The sequence below is a fragment of the Megalops cyprinoides genome, chromosome 25, assembly GCF_013368585.1.
Source record: "Megalops cyprinoides isolate fMegCyp1 chromosome 25, fMegCyp1.pri, whole genome shotgun sequence".
Taxonomy (NCBI): Eukaryota; Metazoa; Chordata; class Actinopteri; order Elopiformes; family Megalopidae; genus Megalops; species Megalops cyprinoides.
The window spans coordinates 6,570,699-6,593,168 of record NC_050607.1 but is presented as its reverse complement, the minus strand read 5'-3'; the positions used below and the strand labels follow the sequence as shown (position 1 = coordinate 6,593,168).

General features: G+C 43.8%; 1 protein-coding gene across 2 annotated transcripts; it reads right to left on the bottom strand.

Moving 5' to 3' along the window:
* Positions 1-2,547: 2,547 nt before the first annotated feature.
* Positions 2,548-18,747, bottom strand: elk3 (ETS transcription factor ELK3). Of its 2 annotated transcripts, XM_036520160.1 has the most exons (5): positions 18,478-18,747; positions 8,711-8,919; positions 7,436-8,194; positions 5,544-5,666; positions 2,548-2,682 (listed from the first exon to the last, which is right to left on the bottom strand). In XM_036520160.1, exons 2-5 carry the CDS (start codon positions 8,915-8,917, stop codon positions 2,584-2,586), a joined length of 1,188 nt encoding a protein of 395 aa, XP_036376053.1. In that variant the 5' UTR covers positions 8,918-8,919; positions 18,478-18,747; the 3' UTR covers positions 2,548-2,583. The 2 variants fall into 2 exon arrangements, with proteins under 2 accessions (XP_036376053.1, XP_036376054.1); XM_036520161.1 differs by lacking the exons at positions 2,548-2,682; positions 5,544-5,666 and adding an exon at positions 5,881-6,520.
* Positions 18,748-22,470: the final 3,723 nt, after the last annotated feature.

Genomic DNA, 22,470 nt, shown 5'->3' with positions numbered 1-22,470 from the left:
TCTCCGACAGAGACTCTTCAGGATTCAGAAAGGGGACAGTCTGACTGAGAGGGAGCACTCTGACTGTACTCTGTCCACAATGGAGAGTCTTGGCGCAAAAGACTGTGTCCATCAATCGGCCACATGATGATTCACTGCTTTCCAAGATGTTCGTGTTATGCTCAATGAAAAGATGAGGGGCAAAGTGAAAGAAAAACACTACAGCTTTACGGCATCACCTGGGTTCAGGTATGGTCGCCTACAGATTCACAACGGCCTGTACAGAGATCCGTGGCTGTAAGGACTTCCCCACTCCCCCTGCCACCGTGTCTTTGTGTTGTGCTTCTTCGTTAAAACAGTATGATGTCTCTGTCTCCAGTGGGTAGGTCTGTGCTGAAGCTGCTTGTAGAGAAAGAAGAGCCGGTGTACTGGACTTCAGGGCACACAGTGAGACTGAAAGTTGGAGTTTACTCAGCAGTATTAAGAGCCTTTTGCTATGTTACATTTCAGCTCTGTGAATCATTGTGTTGTGGAATAACAGGGGGATGCATTCCTACTTTCTTGTGCTTTTTTTTTTTTTTGAAGAACACAAAAAAATCCATTCAGACTGAAATAGGGAAACAATTGTTTAAGTTTGCATCTGACCACTGCTTTCTTTTCCAGTGTTTATACAAGTTTTGAAAAATTCAAATTGAAATTTCCGATGTAACAAACCACTGTTTTCAACTGACTGTAACGTATTAATTTTGTAATGTTGTACATTTCCCCAGCTGAGAACAACCAGATCTTGCCTGTTTGGTGGTTAACCTCCTCCTCTGGAATACTGACTCAGACAGCCATCTGTTGTCAACCATTTAACATTTTTTACTGGAATTATTTATTTCTCATAAAAAGACATTTAAGTAAATTTAGTGCGTTTCATACAGACCTGTCCACTTGTCCTTATTTTGTAGTGGGGGTGAATGTAGGTGGCTCTCTGGGGTTCACATTGGATAAAGAGAAGGTAATGTGTTTCCTAAGTGCTGTTGCTAATTAATGGAATCATGCCGTATTGCATTATATGTAAAAGACACTGCCAAATCATGCCGTATTAAATTATATGTAAAAGATCTGCCAATCTATCAAATGCTAGAGAGATTACTGTGCCTCTGACATTCGAGAACTCAGTGCATGTTATATGGAAATTTGTCTCTTGCAAGTAGAATCTTTCTTTGTAAATACACTGACTGTGTGTGAAGTTCTCAGTGGCAGAGCTGTCACAATCGGTGCAATCGAAAATGAAAGAGATCACTAATGGGCACCTTTAATTTAAACAGGTGCTCTGGTTTATCTAGTAGCATAATCCAAAACAGGTATATGATAATTATTAAGGTTTCCTGCTTCCCCAACTGTCACTGATTCTATTAGTACACGTACAAGAAGTTAAATAATCTGTTTGGTCTTCAGTTAATTATTATAATGAGAAAATGAGACAAGTGTTGTGTAGCATTCAATGCTTCAAGTTTATTTAAAAACAACATAAGGCATATTTTCTAAACTCTTAAACAGCGCAAATATAAAATTAATATGAGAATACATTTGTATCAATTCCTTTATGAAAAAATAATTAAAAAGCTATTACTAAGCTTTTTTACAATATTGTATTGGAATTTCGTCTTTAAAGGGTATTTTCTTAAAGCTGGTAAATAATACATAATTCTTACACTGGGAAAGGCACAGCCGGTACTAACTTTTAAGCACAGTGCATACAATATAATACAATACAATACAATACAATAATACAAAACACTAGAAAACCAGAACCAGATTCACAGCCTCGGATGAAAGTACAAAAACAAAAACACAATACGATCACACGATCGGAGAAGAAGACCATGAACCCCTTGTTCTTGCAGAGTTCTCATGCCACGAGGTGCATCATGGAAAGTTTAAAGCCTGCGCATTCACAAAGCGGAACTTGATTGGAGGTGGGAGAGGGTTCGCGACCTGCTGGGGAGATGGCTGACGGCTGGTTCTGAAATTGTGCCTCATAAAAGTCTGCGCCTCTGCCTGCTGTTTCCGTCACAACAGCGTTCGGATAGTTTCGAGGTCTTTGGTTTGGATGCTTGTGCTACAAGCGTTTTACTCTGAAAAGAGGCAGCTCTGGACACACGAGTACACAGTTTAGCTACAGCACAGTCCTTAATCAACGGTGCCTGAAGTGAACTGCAGGTGACCCTGTAGCACAGACACCTGTATCTCCACTTGCGCTGTAGCTAAACTCGCCCGCTTAGAAACCGTGCTCCTCCACTTCTGAGCCTGACAGAAGAACCAGGCTGAAAACGAGGAGAGCATTTAACACTATGAAGTTGACGAGGCCAGGGGGCCTTGCCAACTTCAGAGAAGTTGAGAGAAGAAACAATGTCTAAAACGAGTTAACAAAAAAAAAGACACAAAAAATACACCCTGGTTGTGATCAGGACTTCTGATTGAAAGTGGGAGCCTCTGCCACTCTTTGAAGGAGCAGGAGGATTCGGGCAGGTGTGGCCTTTGTGAGGATTGAGGTTTGGGGTGGGGGGGGGGGGGGGGGTTGGACGGTGCACAGTTGGAGTACAGGAACCAGGATCAGGACTTCTGGGCGCTGGGGGACAGCAGCAGGGGTGAGGTTGAGCCGTCCAGGTTTGGGATGGGGAGCGGGATGTGCCCGTTGAGTAAGGTAGGAAACTGCGAACAGACAGAACAACACAGAGGATACAATCCATAGGGCATCAATTTTTACCTTACGATACAAGGGTACTGCTGAATAATTAAATGCACCTATTACCTTGAAAATTTCTCGGATCTGTCTGTGAAAAGGACACAAATTGGAATAATTTTTTTTCCAATGTAACCATTTCACATTAACCTGTGCATTTTAGAAGTGTACAGATGGTCTCTCTCATGGCCATCTTACTGAAGAAACACACACCCAAGGAATGCTGGGAAAAAGACTTCCTCCTCCAAGAAGCCCAGTGCGTGCGGCTTGAAGAATTACCGGCACCATTCTATGGCCCCCTGACAGGAAGTTGTTTTTTTTCCCTCCTTTCCAAACCAAAAAGGAAACATCTGCAGTGTATTTTCAACCCAGGCACCAACTCCCTCAATACCCTCTCATAAATGTTTAGGCTCAAAAACAACAAAAAAAGCACAAAAATGCAAGTTGAACACTTGCAGGTGATGATCCCCTCAGCTTCATGTATGAGGGGAAATTATGAGCACAAATAAAAACAGGTGAGGGACAGTTTCACGCCCTCAAGCCACCGCAGTTCACCAGAAACTGTTTCCTGTTGTAATTCATGTGTTCTGCTCACTGTGCATGTTCTGGTGACAGAATGCCATCTCTGTAAATGCTGGAAAGCAGCGTGCAACTTAATTGGGGCAGAACTGGTTTCCTCAGATCCTCAGTCACGTGTTCTGAAGAGGATTATAGAACGTTCTGGACTGTCAGGTTTGACACTGCTCCACCTCTCTGACGACCCTCTCTGGAAGGAGAAGGAACAGGATAACTCACCCTGTTCTCCATTTCCCTCACGTTAGGCCAGCACATGGGAGATAGCAGGTATTTTGATTTTGTCTTCTGCATTACCTTATACAGACAGGGCCTCTGTTACCTGCAACACTATCTCATAAAGACTAGGCCTCTAACACCTGTAATACTACCTCATATACATAGCAGCAGCCTGTGTAACATATTTGTGGGGAAGGAGTATTCTGTTTTAAATTTTTCTTGAGCCAGCATTACAGGCCTCATTCAGCACTCAATGTATCTTACCCTGCGGAGACTAAAGAGTCATCTGAAAGCTGCTGGACTGTGGCTTTTTTCAGGGATGTTCAGGTAGTCATACCTGAGAGTGCAGCCTGACAGCAGGGCTGGCCCCACTACACTTCCAGGGCCAAACTGATTCCCTAGTTTTCACTGCACCCCAAGTCTAAAGCACCTGACTGGAATCCTTCACTGGCTAACTAACAAAACCACCTGTGACTCCAAATAGAAAGGATTTTCTCATTGAGAGGTACCTGCGCTTCCTTCGTCCTCAATCCTCTTCAGCTCCTCATTACCTAATGGCATTTATCAGCAATCAGATCCACCTGATCACCTGATTACCCGATCACCTGATCCCTCCCCTATGCAGGTGATCAGAAACCTGATGGACCTGTCAGACTGTACAGGTATTCACGGACATCCTCTCTCCATATTTCTCTACCTCTGTCTCTCCCTCTCTCTGTCTGTCTTTCTTTGCCTCTACCTCTCTCTCTGCCTGTCTCTCCCGTCCCTGTCTACTTGTTGACTTTTCTGTCCCTCTGTCTTTCTTCCTCTGTCTGTACCTTAGGCTCATTCTTTAACCTCTGTTCTCTTCAGCTATGATTTGGTCATATTTTTATTATCAATTAATGTGTGATTTGACAGTTTATTTAATGTCTCTTTATACTTTAGCAAAATTATTTCATTACAAGGTGAATGACAGTGAATTTATCATTTTTGTTTATAAAGCTACAACTGTGTTATATCATAGGTTAATACTGGTTATTGCAGGTTAAGCAGGAGAAGATATTATTATTTTCCCACTTCCAATTCTGTATCATTCTGTATCACAGGAATTTTTCTCAAAATTCATTTTAAAAATTCTCACAGCATTCATGAAGTCAGTTTGCGGTTCAATGCAAGTTGCAATGTGACTTGGATGTTTCACAAACTGAGCTGCGCAAACACTCCATCGTTTGTGGAACTGTTTCAGCTACCCTTCCCCCTAATCAAACTCAGCTTCACACTGATTTCATATTTACAGAGTTCTGTCATTTACACGTTTTTCAGGACAGGTTATGAAAATACAGCATGTTGAAAAAATGCAAAGAATTGAAAACGAACTTGAAACCTGCCTGAAGCAAACCACATTTCCCAATTGCACATGAAATATTTTATGAGTTGTATTATTTTATTGTTTGTAATAAAATGGATTACAAAAGAGATTGAGAAAGAGATAATAGTAATATCCTTTTAAATAGTGATTTTTAAAAAACATCCTCAACATTCAAGCAAACATGGTTATGAATAAAATGACCTGTATTAAGGAACTAAGAAATATATTAATATTTATTAATATACATATATTAATATGTATTAATAACAACAAAGAGGGGCAATGAGAGCATTGTGGTAATAATTTTCTCACTCTTATTTTCTTATTCTCTTTTTATATAGGTCACATTTGTATATAGAAATGTGTGTTACAGAAATTTAGAGCTGTTTTTGAAGAATATGGTTATCTTGATTGCTCCACCACAATCTACAGACACACTGCTGTCAAGTCCCATTAAAACTGACATACACATTTGCACTAAGTGACAAGCAATACGGGAGAAATGGACAATTTCAAGAGCAGCCTAAAATAGTCTGAACACGTTGCTCTGTCATTTACTTGTCTTTTATAGTTTGTTACTTTCTAACTTTTACTTATGCACTTATCCATCTTCTTTTATATTTCAACTGTGAGATAAAAAACCCATTCTCTGTTGTTAACCTTGTTGATAGGGCATAAAAGTCTTACCTGGAAGAGGGAGCCGTGGCCCTGCAGGCGGGCGGGGCTTAGAGGTGGGGCGGGGCTTAGGCTGCTCCAGAAGTGAATGCCGGACAGCAAGGGGCTGGGCGCCAGCAGCAGGCCTGAGGGAGTCTGGGGGGGAGGGCGGGGCACAGTTCAGAAAACACACCTGAGCCATCACCCTCACCGAGGGCAATCCATACTGACCAACACCAAAGCCGAAAACACACTGCAATTCTTTACAGGAAGGCAATAAAAGGCAGTGTGAGCCCTTTTTTTATTTTATTTTGAACAAGAGAGGTTTCCCCATCACGCTGTCCCCACATCTCTCTGACTTTGATGTTGAAACTTGCGGACAGAGCAGGAAAGGGATTTCCACCATGACCAGGGGGATCCGGAGGGCCTAAGGCTGATTTTGGTCACTCTCCGGGGGGTCATGAATATCGGTAAGATGCATTCATGCTGAACAGGAGCATATGAAATGAATTCGGCTCCTCTCCTCTCTCTGTTTCTCAGTCCTGTCACCTCCATGGCAGCCGTGTCTGGGGGACCACAGATCACCCTGTGCATGATTTCCAGGTTTAGGAGTATAAGGTTTTTCTTATGGACTTTCCCCTTAAACCCTGGCCTGCAGAAATATTTATCTTACATTTTCCTCTGTCATCTCCCTGAATCACACAGTGACATGTGTTTTCTTTCTACTTTTTTTCCCCTCAATTGATGCTGTGCAGTACACACCAAAACTCAAGCAACATGAAATCAAGTGTGACTCATGCACAATTGTGGTTGGTAGTTTTAAAAGCATAATGACTATCAAGCGAGCCCTTACATGCTTAATGTGTGCTTTAAAATGTGTGGCGTACCGAGGCATTAATCATATATTTTAAATTAGGGTGATGTTTTAGCCAATATTTTATGAAGATTATAATATCATTTTGACATATGCTGATGTGCTTGAGTTATTTAGTTATTTTTCTTGTGTAATGCTGTTTTCAGACAAAAAGGGGAGGGGGGGAGACAGAGAGAAAGAGAGAGAGAAAATGCTTTAATAAGAGCTGACTCACTCAACCGCACATAGAAGAGCCTTTTAAGAGAAAGAGGAGGAGATATGTAGGTGATAAGCCGTTCCTAACCCTCCATCCACCATGTTGATGGTTAACGAATTTCATGCCTGCTCAAGACGGTGAAATCTCCTCCATTTCCAACCAATGTTCAGCGGCTCTCCGAGAAAAGCTGAGCAGCTTTCTCACAGACAGAAGCCGATGCCAAGTCAGGATATGGAGGGTGCTGATTCCCCATGCAAAATTTAATTAGCTGGGATGCAATTAGCCCGCAGCTGGCTCGTATTACGAAAGCCAGGAGAGCGGGGGAATCGTGTCTCCTGATAAGGTCATTTCGGCTGAGTGTTGCTGAGGACAAGCGTCAGGCCCTGGTGCTGAGGGTACGGGACCACATCTGGGTTCTGCAGAATCTCTATGCCCTGTGTTACAGCCCTGCTGGATAGTTTGAATGACTGAGTTGGTCCTTAATGTAAGGTAAGCGATTCCATGGTGGTTCAGTCGGTCTCATCAATAAATAAGGGGATTGTATGTACTTCGTTGGATCACCTAAAACTGTGAAGGACGCTCTGTATTTTATTCTTTTTTGAACTGCGTCCTGAAGGCGTTGAGAGGTTAGACACAAGAACCAGGACAAACTGTTAATAACCCTGTCTTTAGGAATCTTAAATTGCGGCCTTGCTCTACAATTGGAATAAAAAATGTGAAAAAATCTGAGGATCACCGAATGAATGTGACAGGTAAAGGAGACATCAGTGACAGAAAAATAGGGATCACTTATGTAGTGAATGTGAGAGGCGGAGGAGACGGGCGTGAGTTGGGAGTGACAGGTGTGGGGCTCACCTGTGCAGTGAAAAAGGCTGGAGTCAGGGATCCGGATGGCAGCGCTGGGCTGTTGAGCGCGATGGAACCGATGTCACTTCCTGTTAGTAAGAGAGACGGTGCAGAGATCTCCAGGCCTTTGGGCTTCTTGGTTTTGGAGGGGGGCCCGCCGGGCCTCTTTTCGGTCGGGTTGGGGGCGCGGTCCCTGTGGCCCGCGGACAGGTTGAGGGGCTGAGCGCACTGCTCCGAGTCGTCCGTCTCTGCCCCAGGGCTCCGCCCCCGGCCGCATGCGTAGGCGGGGCTTCCCGCGGGGGAGGGGCTGCGCGAGGTGGACCGGCGGGGGGAGGGGGAGGGTTTGGAGGAGCAGAAGACCTCGGCAGAGGAGTAGGAGGAGGAGGTGGGGGGTGGGGGGGACGGCAGGGACGCCGCCCGGTTGGTGACGAAGCGGATGACGGTGCGCGCCTCGTCTCCCTTGGCTGCACGCAGCAGCTCCGACTGCTTCTGCAGGGAGCCCACGGCGAATGGCGAGTACAGGCCGGCGCGGGCGTAGTCCCCGCGGCAAGCGGAGGCACGCAGGGCCGCCAGGGACAGCTTCGGGGACTCCTCCTCCTCTTCCTCCTCCTCCTCCTCACCATCAGCCCTCAGAGACTCCGCCTCCCCAAGCAGGGCTCCGCCCCCGTCCTGGCCCAGCTCCACCGCCTGGGGGTCCATCTTCAGGATGTCTGGGAATGACACAAACTTGTACACGAACTTCTGCCCGATCACCTTCTTGATGATGTTCTGAAAACAAATAAGAATATGCAGTTATGATCAGCAGCAGGTATGACTGCATTGATTAGAATTTCCTCCTATAGTCTCCTTTTCCCAAATGCTTTATTCAAAAATCAATCTTGAGAGACAATACAAAGATAACAATCGTTCATTCTTTTTATTTCCACCTTTAATTCAGTTTTGCATTGCATTGATGAACAGTGATATTGATGATATGATAACAGACAGCACTGCAAAAAATTAAATCTTATCAGATTTCCTACTGTACTGGCAGATATTTGTGCTTGTTTGGAGGCATTTATTATTGAATCCATGCAAAAATATCCACCAGTGAGGTATGAAAATTATCTTATTAACTTAAGTTCAATTTTATGGCATGTTTTCTAAAAACGAGTCATAAAGTCATGCATAGAACTTGTTGAGTAAATGTATCTTGTTTTAAAACTGATCAGATGAAAGATTTATCCGATAAAACAAGGTTATAACATTAGGTTTGATTTTGGCGGTGAGTGTGTACAGACTCACCTTGTCATAGTAGTAGCGCAGGGCTCTGCTGAGCTTGTCGTAGTTCATGTTGGTCTTGTTTTTGCGGAGGCCCCACAGCTTGGCCACCTCCTCGGACTTGAGCAACTTGAATTCGCCATCGTTGGAGGTCCAGCAGATCAGGTGCTTGTGGTTTTGGTCCAGGAGCAGCTGCAGCAGGAACTGCCAGAGAGTGATGGCGCTCTCCATACCTGAGGCAAAGCAGACGCCATCATCATGACATCATCATCATTATCTTAGATATCATAAGGCCATCAACTTCATCAACATGAGACCGCCATCATGACCGTAATAATCACCATAGTCAGCACAAGACTGCATGACCATAACAGTCATAATTCTAATCCTCAGGAGTCCAGGATCCATCAGTCAGACTACAGCCCCCTCAGTCACCCTGTTCACATAATATAGGCTCCTGGCCACAGCCGTGCCATCCAATCAGGAGCCAAAGCTTGCCTTCAGCACCTCTCTAATGCTGGGCTATGGGCGTTAGCTCTGATATATGGCTGTGGATGTAATTATGAGACACTAAGCACTGTGCTAGTGCTGGACCTGCTGTCATTACCGCTCCTTTCCTCTTCCTGATTAACAGAACGGCCTTCAAGAAACAGACCACCGGTGCAGCCCATCCCTGTGCTGATTATTTAATGTAATTGCAATTAATGTAATTAGCTCATTAAGAGAGGTTCTGATCAATCTGGACTCTTTGTGAAGGATGAAGTCGTACAGCCGAAGCAGCTTTTCCCGTATTTCCGATATTCAAACCATATATCATTTTTTCATACTTTTTTCTTTCATGCAACCCTGTTTTGGAATCGCCCTTTACACATTTGTATCCACACGAGAAGAGGAGACAAATGTAATCGTCCAATACACTGGCAAGCAGCCAGCGGCTATTTCTCACGCTACAAGTCCCATAGTGCACCACAGCGAGGTTTGTGCCAACTGGAGAAAAGGTTTTGTTCCACTGACATCATCTGAGCAACACACAGCGTGTCTGAGAGCAGGCTCACGTTCATTGTTGGCAGTGGAACCCAGGCCGTAAACCACAGCCTGCTCGGGATGAGCATCTAGTCAGCTGAGCCACCCAGGAGCCACCAAACCATACTTTCAGTCGGTGGCAAATTACCCAGCATGAAAACGTGCTCAGAGGAAACGCTAGCAGCAGGCCTGAGGGAGTCTGGAGGGGGTGGGAGGGGAATAACCACCAAACATTCCTGTTTCCTCATTTTGTTACTTTCAAAACATGCATTGAAGCAGCAGGAGCTTTTACCACAAGCCTAAAGATTTATTTCACCCATCCGTACACTATCACCACATTCTTCACAAATATCAGGTTCGCCGTGTTGAGCTTATGCTTTGAAAAGATTTGACTATTTTAACACAAACCAGCCGAGTCACTTGGAAAGGGGACTTTATAAAAGCAAACTGGGACTTGGCAGACTGATACTGAGGACAGAGCTGGAGGCTCTCGGAGGTGAGGAGTGCACTGTTTACAGCCTGCTTCCTGCGGTCCGGGAGAGCGTTCGGCCAGGCGTTAAGTGGAGGACGGCCAAAAAGCAGGACCGGGGCGAAATAACGGGTTTCTGTGGTCAGAGAGGACCGTGAGGGTCTCTGCAACCCTGCATGAACCACCCAAATAAACAAGTGAATGGGGGCATTAGAGAGCAATGCTATCCCTCGGCTGCTGTTGGCGGCCTTCCCACAGCGGAGATAAGAACAAAGTAAACACTGCATTTATGAATGAGGGCAGCCTCTGCAGCTGTCACTGACACTAGCAGAGCCGTGTCTCTCCTCCTTCAGAATGCGGCCAAAGCCGTAAAATTTAGCATGTGTCACTACGACTTCTCCTTTTGTCTTCCTCCTTTTCCGCTCGCCTTGAGCCAGCCCTGGACGAGAGTGATGTCTGCTGCTTAGATCAGTTGTTCGTCGGCTTGGCGGGCCTACGCGTGACAGCTGGACGGTTAGTGAGGTGATTCAGCTCAAGTGTTTTATTCGAGAGTACAGTGGTGGTGATCCTACAACCTTGTGGTTACATTAACAGTCAATGTCCGTAACCACCACACCACACCAAAGCAGTACAATTAGGTAGAAGAGGTTAATGCACCTGGCTCAGAACAGAGAGAGCGATTCCCAGGGACATTTGGTTCCCTCAGTTTTGATTCATACCCCTGCCTAAATAAGGAGCAAAGAACATGCTTTAAATGAAAAATTATACATTTATGTTATAATATGTATGTATATTGAATAGTTTTTCTGCTTAAAATTATTTAAAAAGTTACACCTTAATATCATTGAACTGTTCACAAATAAATATATCTTAATGCAGAACACACAAGAGCCAAATTTACTCAAACCTTTCATCTTCAAAGCAAAATCTGACTCTACACCAACATTCTGCTTGTTGGAAGTTTAAAAGAAGCTTCTGGAATGTTAGTGGCCCACACTGCCACACCTTTCATCTCTTTGCAGGTCCATTAAGGTGGTGAGTCTGCTTTCCTTTGCCGTCCCCAAGCTGTTGTAAATACACCGAACCTTAGCTTTAACACAGCTGGGGAATTGTAATGACAGATCGACCCTCAGGTAGTATGCGACATCAGCTGCAGTCCGTCATTGTCTCTCGAGGTTCTTGACAGAGTGGATCGTCTCAGTGTAACTTTTATTCAGTATATAGGCATAGTCCTTTGTGTTTGGGAACTATGATTCACAGAAAACAACAGCAGATGCAGAGATTGGGGTCTGGGGAGAGCCTCACCATCTTGGAAAAAATGAGTCAACAAATTATGTTATTTTGGGCAGTAAATAAAAGTCCAGTCAGTCCCTCTCCTAAAAGCTTTTGATTCGGGAGTAACAGGACAAGCTCCTGACTCACTGTGGCCGTGTAAGTTCACAGGGTACTTATCACAAGGGAGTAGGTGGTTCTCCGGTGCCCTGACCAAATTCCTCATCTGCCCCTTTCAGTCTGACCACTGAATCATGCCTCAGTTTTCCTGACCTCTCCATGTCAGCTGCTCTGTATGTGGTGAGAGTTCTGGTCTTTCCTGGTTCATCCAGGCGGGGCTACAGGGTGGTGACGGCTTGGGGTGAGTTACTCGACTTGGCTCCAAAATCCTTGAAAGGAAATATATGATACACATTTATAAGATGCAATTTTGGTCATTGGTTCGTTTATGCTTGTATCTCAGTTAAACAAATGTTTAAAAAGCCGCATGTCAAATCATAATACCCATTACATGATCCGAAAGTAATTTACAGTTATACAGAACAACACTCTCAAATTTTAGCAGACAGTAGGGGCTTTGTTCAGCTTCTAACATGGTTGAATGTTTCCAATTACAAGGCATGAAAAATTCTTTGACTCAAACCATCAACGATGCAGTATGTGAGCCATTCTGCCAACGCACTCTTTCTTTTTGATTCTGGATAAGTGCTGCTTTTCTACTGATCCTGGGTCAGTGCTGCTTTACTCCTGATCCTGGATCAATGCTGCTTTCCTCCTGATCCTGAGTCAGTGTCTCTGACAGAGACTGATCAGGTCAAAGCAGGACGGCGTACACCAGTCACCAGTTGAGGGGCTCCTATTCCTGTTCCAGAGACGATGGAAAAGGTGGCTTTTCGGGATAGCAGTCAAGGTTGGGAGCCCTGCCAAACCCATCGGAGGGGCGTGGGGTGGAGAGAGACAGGGGGAGGACAACTCCAGCCAGAAATATGCTGTGGTCCACCGGGCCCCCGGCTGCACAGGAAGAGGGTCGGGCCGAGACCAGGACAGCGCAGCTACGGTCACCCACCCTGAGCTCGGCGAAGGCACCGAGGGGGACGCCCAGATTCCAGCAGGCGGCTTCAACAGGAGCCGGAGGCTTATGAACACACCGCGCTTGTACGCTGAAACGTACGCTGTCACACCGGATATATTACACCCTCTTCTCATTAACCGCCAGAGGTGCAAAGTAAACGCACCGCCGCTACTACGCGCAGCTGACCCCTCCGGGCCACCGTCCAGCCCTGTTACCTATTCAAACAAAACCAGAATCCCTCATTCAGAAATGAACACTGCTTGTTTGTCGCTGGTGCAGGTTACTCAGTCATACAGCTAATTATCCATTGAAGGTTTTGAGCTTTGCAGGGATATTGCTTGAGAGCATGCTTTATGGAGAGTGTGCTTTAAGTTGTAGCTGCATGGTGAACTGTGCTGTATGTAACTCTGCACACTGATGTCTGCAGAGCAGAGGCCAGGAGGACACAGAGACAGATGTCAGTCGGTTCCACCGCAATCCCCGCCTCCTAACACCTGCTACCTCTAGGATTGATGTTTATCTTATGTGTAGTATTGTGATGTATTTTTGATTCTGTGTTCTAGTGTGCCTGGGATCTGTTGCCTAGTCAGGTTGCACAAGTTAACTTCTGGTAGGGCTTGAATGGTGTTACGCTCACACTGGTCTGGGAGTGCTGTTAGCCTGGTCTGACACTGTTGCTCATTCAGCCTGAATGGATACACTTCTGTTCTATTGTGCTGGAAGTCGCTCTGGGGAAGAGCATCTGCTAAATGAATGTAATGTAACGTAATGTAATGCAATGACAGGAGAAAGGACTGTAACAGCGAGAGCCCAGACAGAGAGAGAGTGTGTCTCAGTGATGAAGAACAGCGAGGGGGCGTTTAACAGCTGGGGGAACTCCCCCTGCCTACGGGACCCGCTTATTTTGGGAAAGCATTTGTCATACCGCTGAGCGTGCTCTCACACCGGGTTGCCGTGGGGGATCGTAAATCCAGCCCGGCCGCCGTTCGTGGCGCGGACCACTCTCCCGTTCCTCAGCCTGACAGATTTAAAGCTCCTCATCAGAGTTTCCAAATAGGAGCCCAAACACTCCACCGTCCGCATCTAATGCGGTCTCGGTACCTTCACACGGTCCCGGTTCGCAGCGGATCGGGAGGTTGTTGCATTTCGAGTGCAGCAGCAGCAGCAGCTGGCAGAGCTCGGTTCCCTGGACCTGATTACACACCAAAGGAGGTAATGTTTTACAATATCTTTGCCATACCACACTCAGAGCTGCGTCTGATGGGGGCGCCACCACTGAGAACAACACAGAAGCTGCTGGAAAGAGTGCAGCACTGGTTCCAGATATCAAACATATGACGCATGCAGAGAGATTTAGTACTCTTCATCTTTTTGGTCTCATGAAAAGGAGACATCGGATTTGAATGCATTCTTTTTGACATATTAATGGAAATTATAAAGTGTAAAACAGCCTGCTGCAAGCTGAGTTCTCTCTCAGAGTATGCAAATAGAGATTAGGTGGATATTAGTTACAGGTATATTTTGCACAAACACTGGGAAGAGCAGAGTTATTGATGCAGGAAATAACCTGGGGTTTTCAGGACGAGGGTTGACACAGCACTCCATACACTCTGGACTACAGGCAGAGTGATGAGGCTAGAGGGTCTGAGTGCTCTGCTCCCATCGTTACACTCTCCTTTTCTTTTTTCCATCTGACGTATGACTCATTCTCTCTATGTGGTCGCATCATTAACTCCACTGACCCACAGTGAGGGGTCTTCCTCCATCCCACCAGGCACTGGTTCGCTGAATTTCAGAGAGCCCGTGCCAGTCGAGGGTGGAGCGGTGTAGATTTTTTATTTTTTTATTTTTTTTCCACAAGAAGCGATAAAATCCGTTTCCTGCCAAACGCATCCTCTGAGCTTTGCATCAGCATCGACACACTATAAAACTGTCTAAATCAGGACTTCCTCCAATTCTACTTTGAAGGGCGTCTTCCTGAAAAAAGGCCATTTCCAGCTGAAAGGTAGGAATTCCTGTCACAGAGAGTGACCCGAAATGCAGAGATCCCACAGCCTCTTTTAAATAGAAGATTTCCTCCCTGCTTCTCTGCCACAATCAAACGGCAACAAAACAACACTCGCTCTGCTTTTTCCTCAAGCACATATGGAAAACTAATGACTAGCTCCTTTTTTCAGGAGGAAACGGTTTGTTATGTCCTGTGGATACTTTGTTCACTGTCATATATTAGTGTGAATCATACAAATAAAACACAAGGCTGAATCATATGTTCCACGGATAAATATTTTTATGATCTGGAAATAAAACAATCTGCTATCAAGGAGCTCCAGAGAGAGAGAGGCACATGAAGACACTTCAATTAATCCATTGTTGTTTTAACAATGCTGTTATCATTATTAATCACTTTTTTAGCAGCTGTGGTTAATCTCAGACCAGGTGCAATGCTATTAGTGTGTAAATTTGGAAGAAGCAATAGATACGTTAATCCAGGAATAACTTACATAGGACATGTTTGCCTTTTGAGCTTGGCGATTTTAGAAAATTTGTTAAGCTTTGCTGATCCGTGTGTTTGTTTAAACATAAAATCGCACACACTTATTCTGGGAACACTCTGGCGCAATGAGTGGATCTTGTGTATATTTAGACGGGTTCCGCTGAGGAAACTCGATCTTTTGAGAATAATACTGACTCACTGTCTGGTGCGCTTCATCCCAGCACAAAGAGAGAGAGAGAGATAGATACCCTGAAAGCAGCTATTTGTGGCCTTTTTCACCAAGTGCCATTCACACTGTGTACTCTCCTATGAGTCACTGTCAAAGTGGCTCACTCCGCAGACAAAGATATTGGAACCAGAAACCAAGAACCCATAAACAACCAATCAGCTGCCTGAACGCCTGGCCTAGTCTGAGGCATGGGCTATTCTGTCACTGACCTACCTTATGAGTCAGTTGTACCTGAGGGGTCTGCACTAACCTGCCTTATAGCTTAGCTATACCTGAGATAAGCAGGAGGTCTTTCCACAGCAAATTAACCCATGCAGACAGTATGCTCACCAACCTCAGATATGACAGGAGGTTTGCCCTGAGCCCAGGTAAATCCAGCGCAAGCTAGCATGTTATTCTGCATAAAACACCATAACTATAATGTCTTTTTAACAATGATTTTTTCCACCAATGCAGTCTGTTCTTATGCCATCTATGCAATCTGTTCTTGTTTGCACAATCTCTGTCTGTTGTTCATGCAGTAAAATATACTGTTGCACACTATGACAGATCCATAAAAATGAGATAAATGTTAGTAACAAAAGCAAAAGCATCAGGATTTCTTCCTTTGTGAGAAGGTAGCAGACGATCACACAAACACTGCTACTGACATTGCTCATGCTTTCGCCAGCAAACACAAGACTGGCAGCCACAGGCAGACCTCTGAAGATATAATCTCTGTATATGGATGTCCTGGGTCCAGCAGCACTAGGCCTGAATCAGTTGAAATGCAAACTTACTGAATTATATTAGCATGGTATTCTGCCAGCAGAGCTGGTTGCTTCTGATATGGAAATTGCACCGGTTCATAACAAGACCAGAATGCACTGCCTTGCTGTTACATTCAATGGATTATAGGTGCCATGCCTGAAACTGAGGTCCACTAGCAGTGAGAAAGAATGCATATCCATAGTGTGCAGTGCTTTATAAGATGAACCACACAAGTGATTTGTCCCACAGTTAGTGGACATAATATTTAGACAAAGGATTACAGGATAACCCCACTTGTTACTGTACTGGCAGTGTGAAGGGTGGCTTTGAGGAGGGAATTGAGGTTAATGATTTGGCCATCGCAGTGCTTCAGCTTAAATCCTACTGAAAATGTCTGGAGCCAAAGGCAACCAAAAAACAAGAGCAGAACTCAAGGAACCTTCCAGAAGCTCTGGACTACAGCAAAGACTACAGGGGAAACAGTACTCCAGCAATACACTCAGGACCTTGTACTAAAGCATAACGCTAAAATGGCCTTTTCAAGATACATTTTTAAGGCTATTTTTATCTCATGACCTGTTAATTCTGGATCCACTCTAGGTCAGTCCTCCTGCCCTGACCTACAGCGTCCACCTGAGGGACCTCCAGGCCCCACCCTCATCCATGACCCACTTGCCACTCTACCTGGATGGGTACACTGACATGGTCACCTGAAGGCTGTTACCCTGTTGTGATGTGGACTTTTCTGAATGTTGCTGTTGCTGGTAGGATGGGAACTGATGTGGATGCTGTCTTGTTTTGATCTGAACTGATGTGGATGCTGTCCTCCTGTTTTGTTGTGCGCTGAACTGGACGCTGTTATCCTGTTGTGACTGTAAACTTTTGTGGACACTGTTGTCCTGTCATTGATGTGGATGCTGGTTTGCGGCTGCACTGTAGACTGATGTAGATACCGTGCACTGATCATTCAGAGGATTTACTGATTGACATGGTCTCGTTATCACATATGCCAAAAGGCCTAAATAATATGCCTGAGCTGTCAAATTCCCCGGGAATACATCTGTTACTATCATGATAAAACATGCAAAACACGGGATTCAATATATATTGTTTAGCTACGGACGTAACTGCAGTTCAGTCTGGGAAATATTACTGTCGAAAGGTTGCATGTGGGCCTATTGCTATACATTCTGGATTCAGATCCCATTTGGGACTCCACTGTTGTACCCTGTGTCAAACCAAGTGTGTGAATGGGTACTTGAATGCAATCAGTATAACACTGAAATAATGCAGGCAGCGATGGTAATCATGGTAGTAACTATTAAAAAATGTTTTGTTTGGGTGTTTTGAAATCAAGATTAAGCGTGACACTGGCACGTTCCAACAATTAGTCCTGATTTCACGCACATCGTTACACTCAGCCGCTGTACAGCTCTACGCAATGTACAAACAAAGGCAACCATTTAGTCAGCCCGTCTGTAAATAAAGATGTGATCCGTTTCCTTTACAGATGCTGAGGTTTAAAGTATCGCTGCGCCGCGCACAAAACCCTTCAGTGTTGGGGAACGGAAACACCTAATGAGATTAGTTAGTGTGTGCAGACATTACTTCGCCGTGACTAAATCTGCCGGTCTTCCTGTGCGCTATTGCGGTGGAAAATTCAGCGAGCCGAGGCCAGGTAACTTTAGCGAGTCACATTCACTTCACAGCATCATCCTTTAAAAGATGAAACTCTCTCCAGGCTTGTACAAACTTTACCTCCATCCACTCTTACTAAATACAAAAAACAGATTAATTCATCATTCAGAGTGATTGAAAATTTATTACGAACACCACATGCGCGCAGACGAAAATCTGGATAGCTCAACGGTTTCTTTGTTTGCCCCAATGACTCATTTTCAAGATGTTGTCCTTTGCCAGCTTCAAACCGGAAGCGCATGGCAATTAGTCTTGCTGTTTCCAGACAAACCAGAAACTCTACTGGTGCTTTTTAAAGGGATACACGCTTTTTTTCCTCCCGACATCGTGCTATCCACTTCTTGTAAACCAACGTTGTTTTTTTCCCAAAATAAAACAAAGCATTCAATTTTGTAATGAACTGTTTTATAACATCGCAAGCAGGTTTGTTATATTCCAGCGTTTGCTCGAGAGGACGTGTCAGGCAAAAATAAAAGCAAATATGTTCTGTTAAAAACCCACTTGTGCAATAGCGCAAATGTTAATTAACAGTTAAAAAAACTGTTAATTTATTTCAGTTGATAGATAAGATGAACGCATATCTCAGTTACATTTCTATAGACCCGTCACTAAACCTATACAGTAATTACATGTTTAAAATTCCAAGTTCACTACGAGTTGTATTAATTAGACAAACTGATCTGTGCTGTATATCTCCCTTTTTAAAACATATCACACGATTCTACAAGCAATACATTTCTCAAAAGTTATGCTGAAAAGAGACGAAAAGCATGCCTCCACGTACCCAAGCGTGCAGTGTGTGATTTTTTTCCCCCTCCTTGATACTTTTTAATAAGAATTTAGTAAAATCCCCCGGTGTTCCATGCTTGCTGCCGTCTAAACTGCTCTACCCCAGTGTAATGGGATCCTGATTTTTTTTCTTTCTTCAGAGCAGGAAGTTAGAGCAGGCAGACAGAGAGTCGGCTCACTTCCTCTCCCGCATTATTCCCCAGGCGGTTTGCCGTCTGTGTAAACAGGCTTTTCCTCCGCTCTTCTCCCTCTGCCCGCCCGACATAGCGCTATTATAACACACATAGTAATATCGTGGGGTTCTAACTACGAGCAGAACGGCTCCCGATGACGTCATCGCCTTCCTGTTAAGCACCGCTGGGAGGAGCTCGAGTTCCTTCCTCCACATGAAGCACCCGCGAGTGTGTGTGTGTGTGTGTGCGTGCGTGCGTGCGCAAGTGTGCGCTTTCTATACAATGAACTGTTGTTGAACTGTTGCTGAAAGGTAAGGTCACGCTTGTTCGCGGTTTTACCTTCAGATCATGGTTGTGAAAGTGCAGTGCACGGTCGGATTCTGGAGTCACTCGGAAAAATAATAACAGAGGATTTTTACCGTGGAAAAATCTGCCAGCTGTAGGCACCATGAGCATAAGCAGGCTGCCCAGACTGACAGCCAATGTCAGGTCACCTGTTCCCTTCTGTGCTGGGGTCAGTGTGGTAGGCAGTGTCACAAAATTGTTTCACCAATGCAAGTGAAATTTGTACACAAATACATGCGTGCATACACTTTCTGACACACACATACACACAGTTACCCACCCACTGATGTATGCACACACTTGCATTTTGGATTTATCAGGTCTTTGTATGGTTATGAATATCCCACCACCACCGCCGCCCTCATATTCTATGAGGATTGCAACGTCAAACTTGGAGAACCCATTCTTAATTTCTTAATTTATTTTACAGACAAACAAATATCTGTGAGCAAGCTACAAAGTACCCTTTCAGTCTGTTGTTCAAAAATTATAACAATGAAGTTCAATATGTTTCTTAAATGCTTTATTAAACATTTCAAAACATAATAGTTGAAGAAATGGGTTGCATTCTACTGTCAGTGATACAGTTGCAATGCATTTAAATAGTGTCCTTATCTTTGTATGGTGATGAATTACATTTTTAACATTTTGTATTTTACTCCATATGTACAATATAATTTTTTTCCCCTACAAGAGCTTTTCTGTGCAAGAGCTCACCTATCTTAATCCACCACAGCAGCAGGGTGGAGATGTACATCTCGCAGCAGTGCACTCAGAGAGATGGTCCCCCAGAGGGGCAGAGCCATCTTCCCTCCTTCCTGGAGGGATATCCTCCACCATGCAGGAAACTGGAGCCCATAGCCATCTGGACTCACACACCTAGACCCTGACCCAGAGAACACACATACCCGCGTGTACTCTCAGACACACTCATACACTCACACACACACCTCGACCCTTGACCTAGAAAACATATACCTACAGCCATACAAACATAGCTAGACCCTTGCCCCAGAAAACACACTCACACAAACATAGCTAGACCCTGACCCAAAGAGAACATACACACATAGTCATGTCAAATTCCTATGTCATACACAAATACTATACACATGCACTCAAAACATACATAGTTGTGTCTCACAAATACACACAAACACACAGATAAGGCTTCACTTGCACAATGACGATCACATGAGAGACACGAACTTGGGCCAGACAGGTTGGTAATGCATTTTTCCGTAAATACTGTAGTTTAAGAATGTTTTCATGTTTAACAGGTTTTACTCTGACTTTTAATTCAAGTTCAGGCTAAGATGCAGGGATGATTAAGTGAATATCTTTATGTCTTTATCTTCACGGAGGGTTATTCGATCTTTGTACAAGAGGCAAAGTTGCATGCCACAAAACACAGACCAGTGCAATAAAACAATTAATGGAACTAATTTAAATAACTGTTTAAAACAGAATGGATACATTTGAAGAGGCAAGAGGGCAAAGTCAAATACTGCATGGCAGCTGTATTCTCCAGTGCCATTACGTTAAAACAGGTACTGACAGTTCTTTACGGTTTAAAAAAATAGAATTAAGCTACTCCTTGCATAGTTTCGTAGTCATAGTGTGTTTTGTAGTCACATTACGCCCTCTAGTGGTTTCTTGTTAAATACACGTTATCTCAAATGACATTATAATTTTGATAATTTTGCTTGTCTTAAATTAAGACCAGCTTTTACAAATTGGTATTTTGAAAATGGATTTTGTCCATATCACAAAGAAATGCAGAAACACTGACAGTGAAAGGCTGACGACACGACTCAAGACTTGGCAGCAATGAGCACTTTTCACTTATTGTTATTCGGATCAAAAGTTTGGACACACCTTTATTTTTACTATTTCACAAATTTAAGAATATTCCCCAAAACATAACAACCATGAAATAACATAAATGGAATTATGCAGTGGCCAAAACTGTTAAAGAAATCATAACTATCTTATATTTTAGATCCTTCAAAGCAGCCAAAAATATTTTTATTATTATTTTTTTTCTGGAAAGGAATTCATACATGGGCATCAACTTCACAATTTATATTTGCCTAAGAAACACATTTAACAAGAGCATTTAAATATACGTCTTTAGATCAAAATGTCTTTAAAGTGCATGTTTCCCATTATATTAATCAGGCGTGTCCAAACTCTTGATTGGTACTATACATTCTGAAAAGTATTATGGTCTTGTATACTCGCAGTCTGGATCTCCCTTGAATGCACTGTGTTGTTGGCAACCACCAAATCCATAATGGAAGCCTAGACTCACCATCCTTTTCCAGTTTCCAGTCAGTGTCGACTGCTGGAACTAAATACCATGTGATGTGTCCAACTGGCACAGCTGATGTGGGTTGAATACATGCACTACTTTCAGAATGCTGCGAGATCGATTAAATTAACATGGTTTCATTTTGCATCGATTAGGATTACAGTAATCAGTTTTTCATGAGTGTTGTTGAAGGTTTAATATCATGGTTTGTTTGTTTAAGCATCTGCACAGTGAACCTGTTGTTGTAAAAACTTGCACCCTTGTTGTTGGATGTGTGAGGTTTTGGGTGACCTACTTTTCTCTTGGGGGTGTTTGCACTGATGAAAGGATCTGTAAATTGTTTCTAACAGTTTAGCGGTCATCTCAGCGTCTACTTTTGCATTTCTGACGTACTGTGGCATCACTGTCGAGTTCAGCCTGCAGTTTGTGTGTTTCATTTTATTTAAAATGTGTATCTGTGCTTAGCTGGATTGATGTCTGTTCCTGTCAGCCGTCTCGTCCCAGTGAGAAAACGGCTCCCCGTTTCTTGCCGTAGTTTTTGGGGATGGGGAAATATCTTGTGCAGTAACAAACACTATGTGTTGCGAGATAATTACTGTTCACTACGAGGCAGCGTCATCGAACTTATCAGACTTGCAAAATATATTTGCCACAAAAATCACTGATATCTAACTAAGTCACGTGATTTGGGCCACATTACCTCACACGGATTGATTTCAACAAAAAACGTATCGAAAGCACATTTTGTTCACATGGTAGTATGAAAAACCACAGTGCATATATTAATGAAAACAGCAATCGATAGGATAGATAGACATGGATATGTAGGCTAGAGATACAGCTTGAAAAGATGAGTTTAAGTTTAAGTTTTTCTTGAAGGTGTCAAGGGAGCCTGTTGTCCGAATTAATATTAATAAATCCGTTTACTTTTACGATCACCTTCAGAATTTTTCGGGAATACGTTCTACAGTCCGAGGACAATTTGATGATTAATGTATTGCTCTCCTGCACCCGACAGTGAAGCCTAGTGTCATCAAATGACAAGGATTTTGTGACCCGTGAAGTCATGGACTGTCGCACGACTGACATAACAACTTGACTAATGACAGGTATATGGAAACGTCATATTTGAACATATGAAAAATCATATTTGCAA

Excerpts from the sequence above, each read along its gene's own strand:
- elk3 (XM_036520160.1), bottom strand. The coding sequence starts at position 8,917 with ATGGAGAGCGCCATCACTCTCTGGCAGTTCCTGCTGCAGCTGCTCCTG. Across the intron at positions 8,195-8,710 it reads TGCGCTACTACTATGACAAG|AACATCATCAAGAAGGTGAT; the intron begins GTGAGTCTGTAC and ends ATTTGTTTTCAG. Across the intron at positions 5,667-7,435 it reads CAGCCTTTTTCACTGCACAG|ACTCCCTCAGGCCTGCTGCT; the intron begins GTGAGCCCCACA and ends CCTCCCCCCCAG.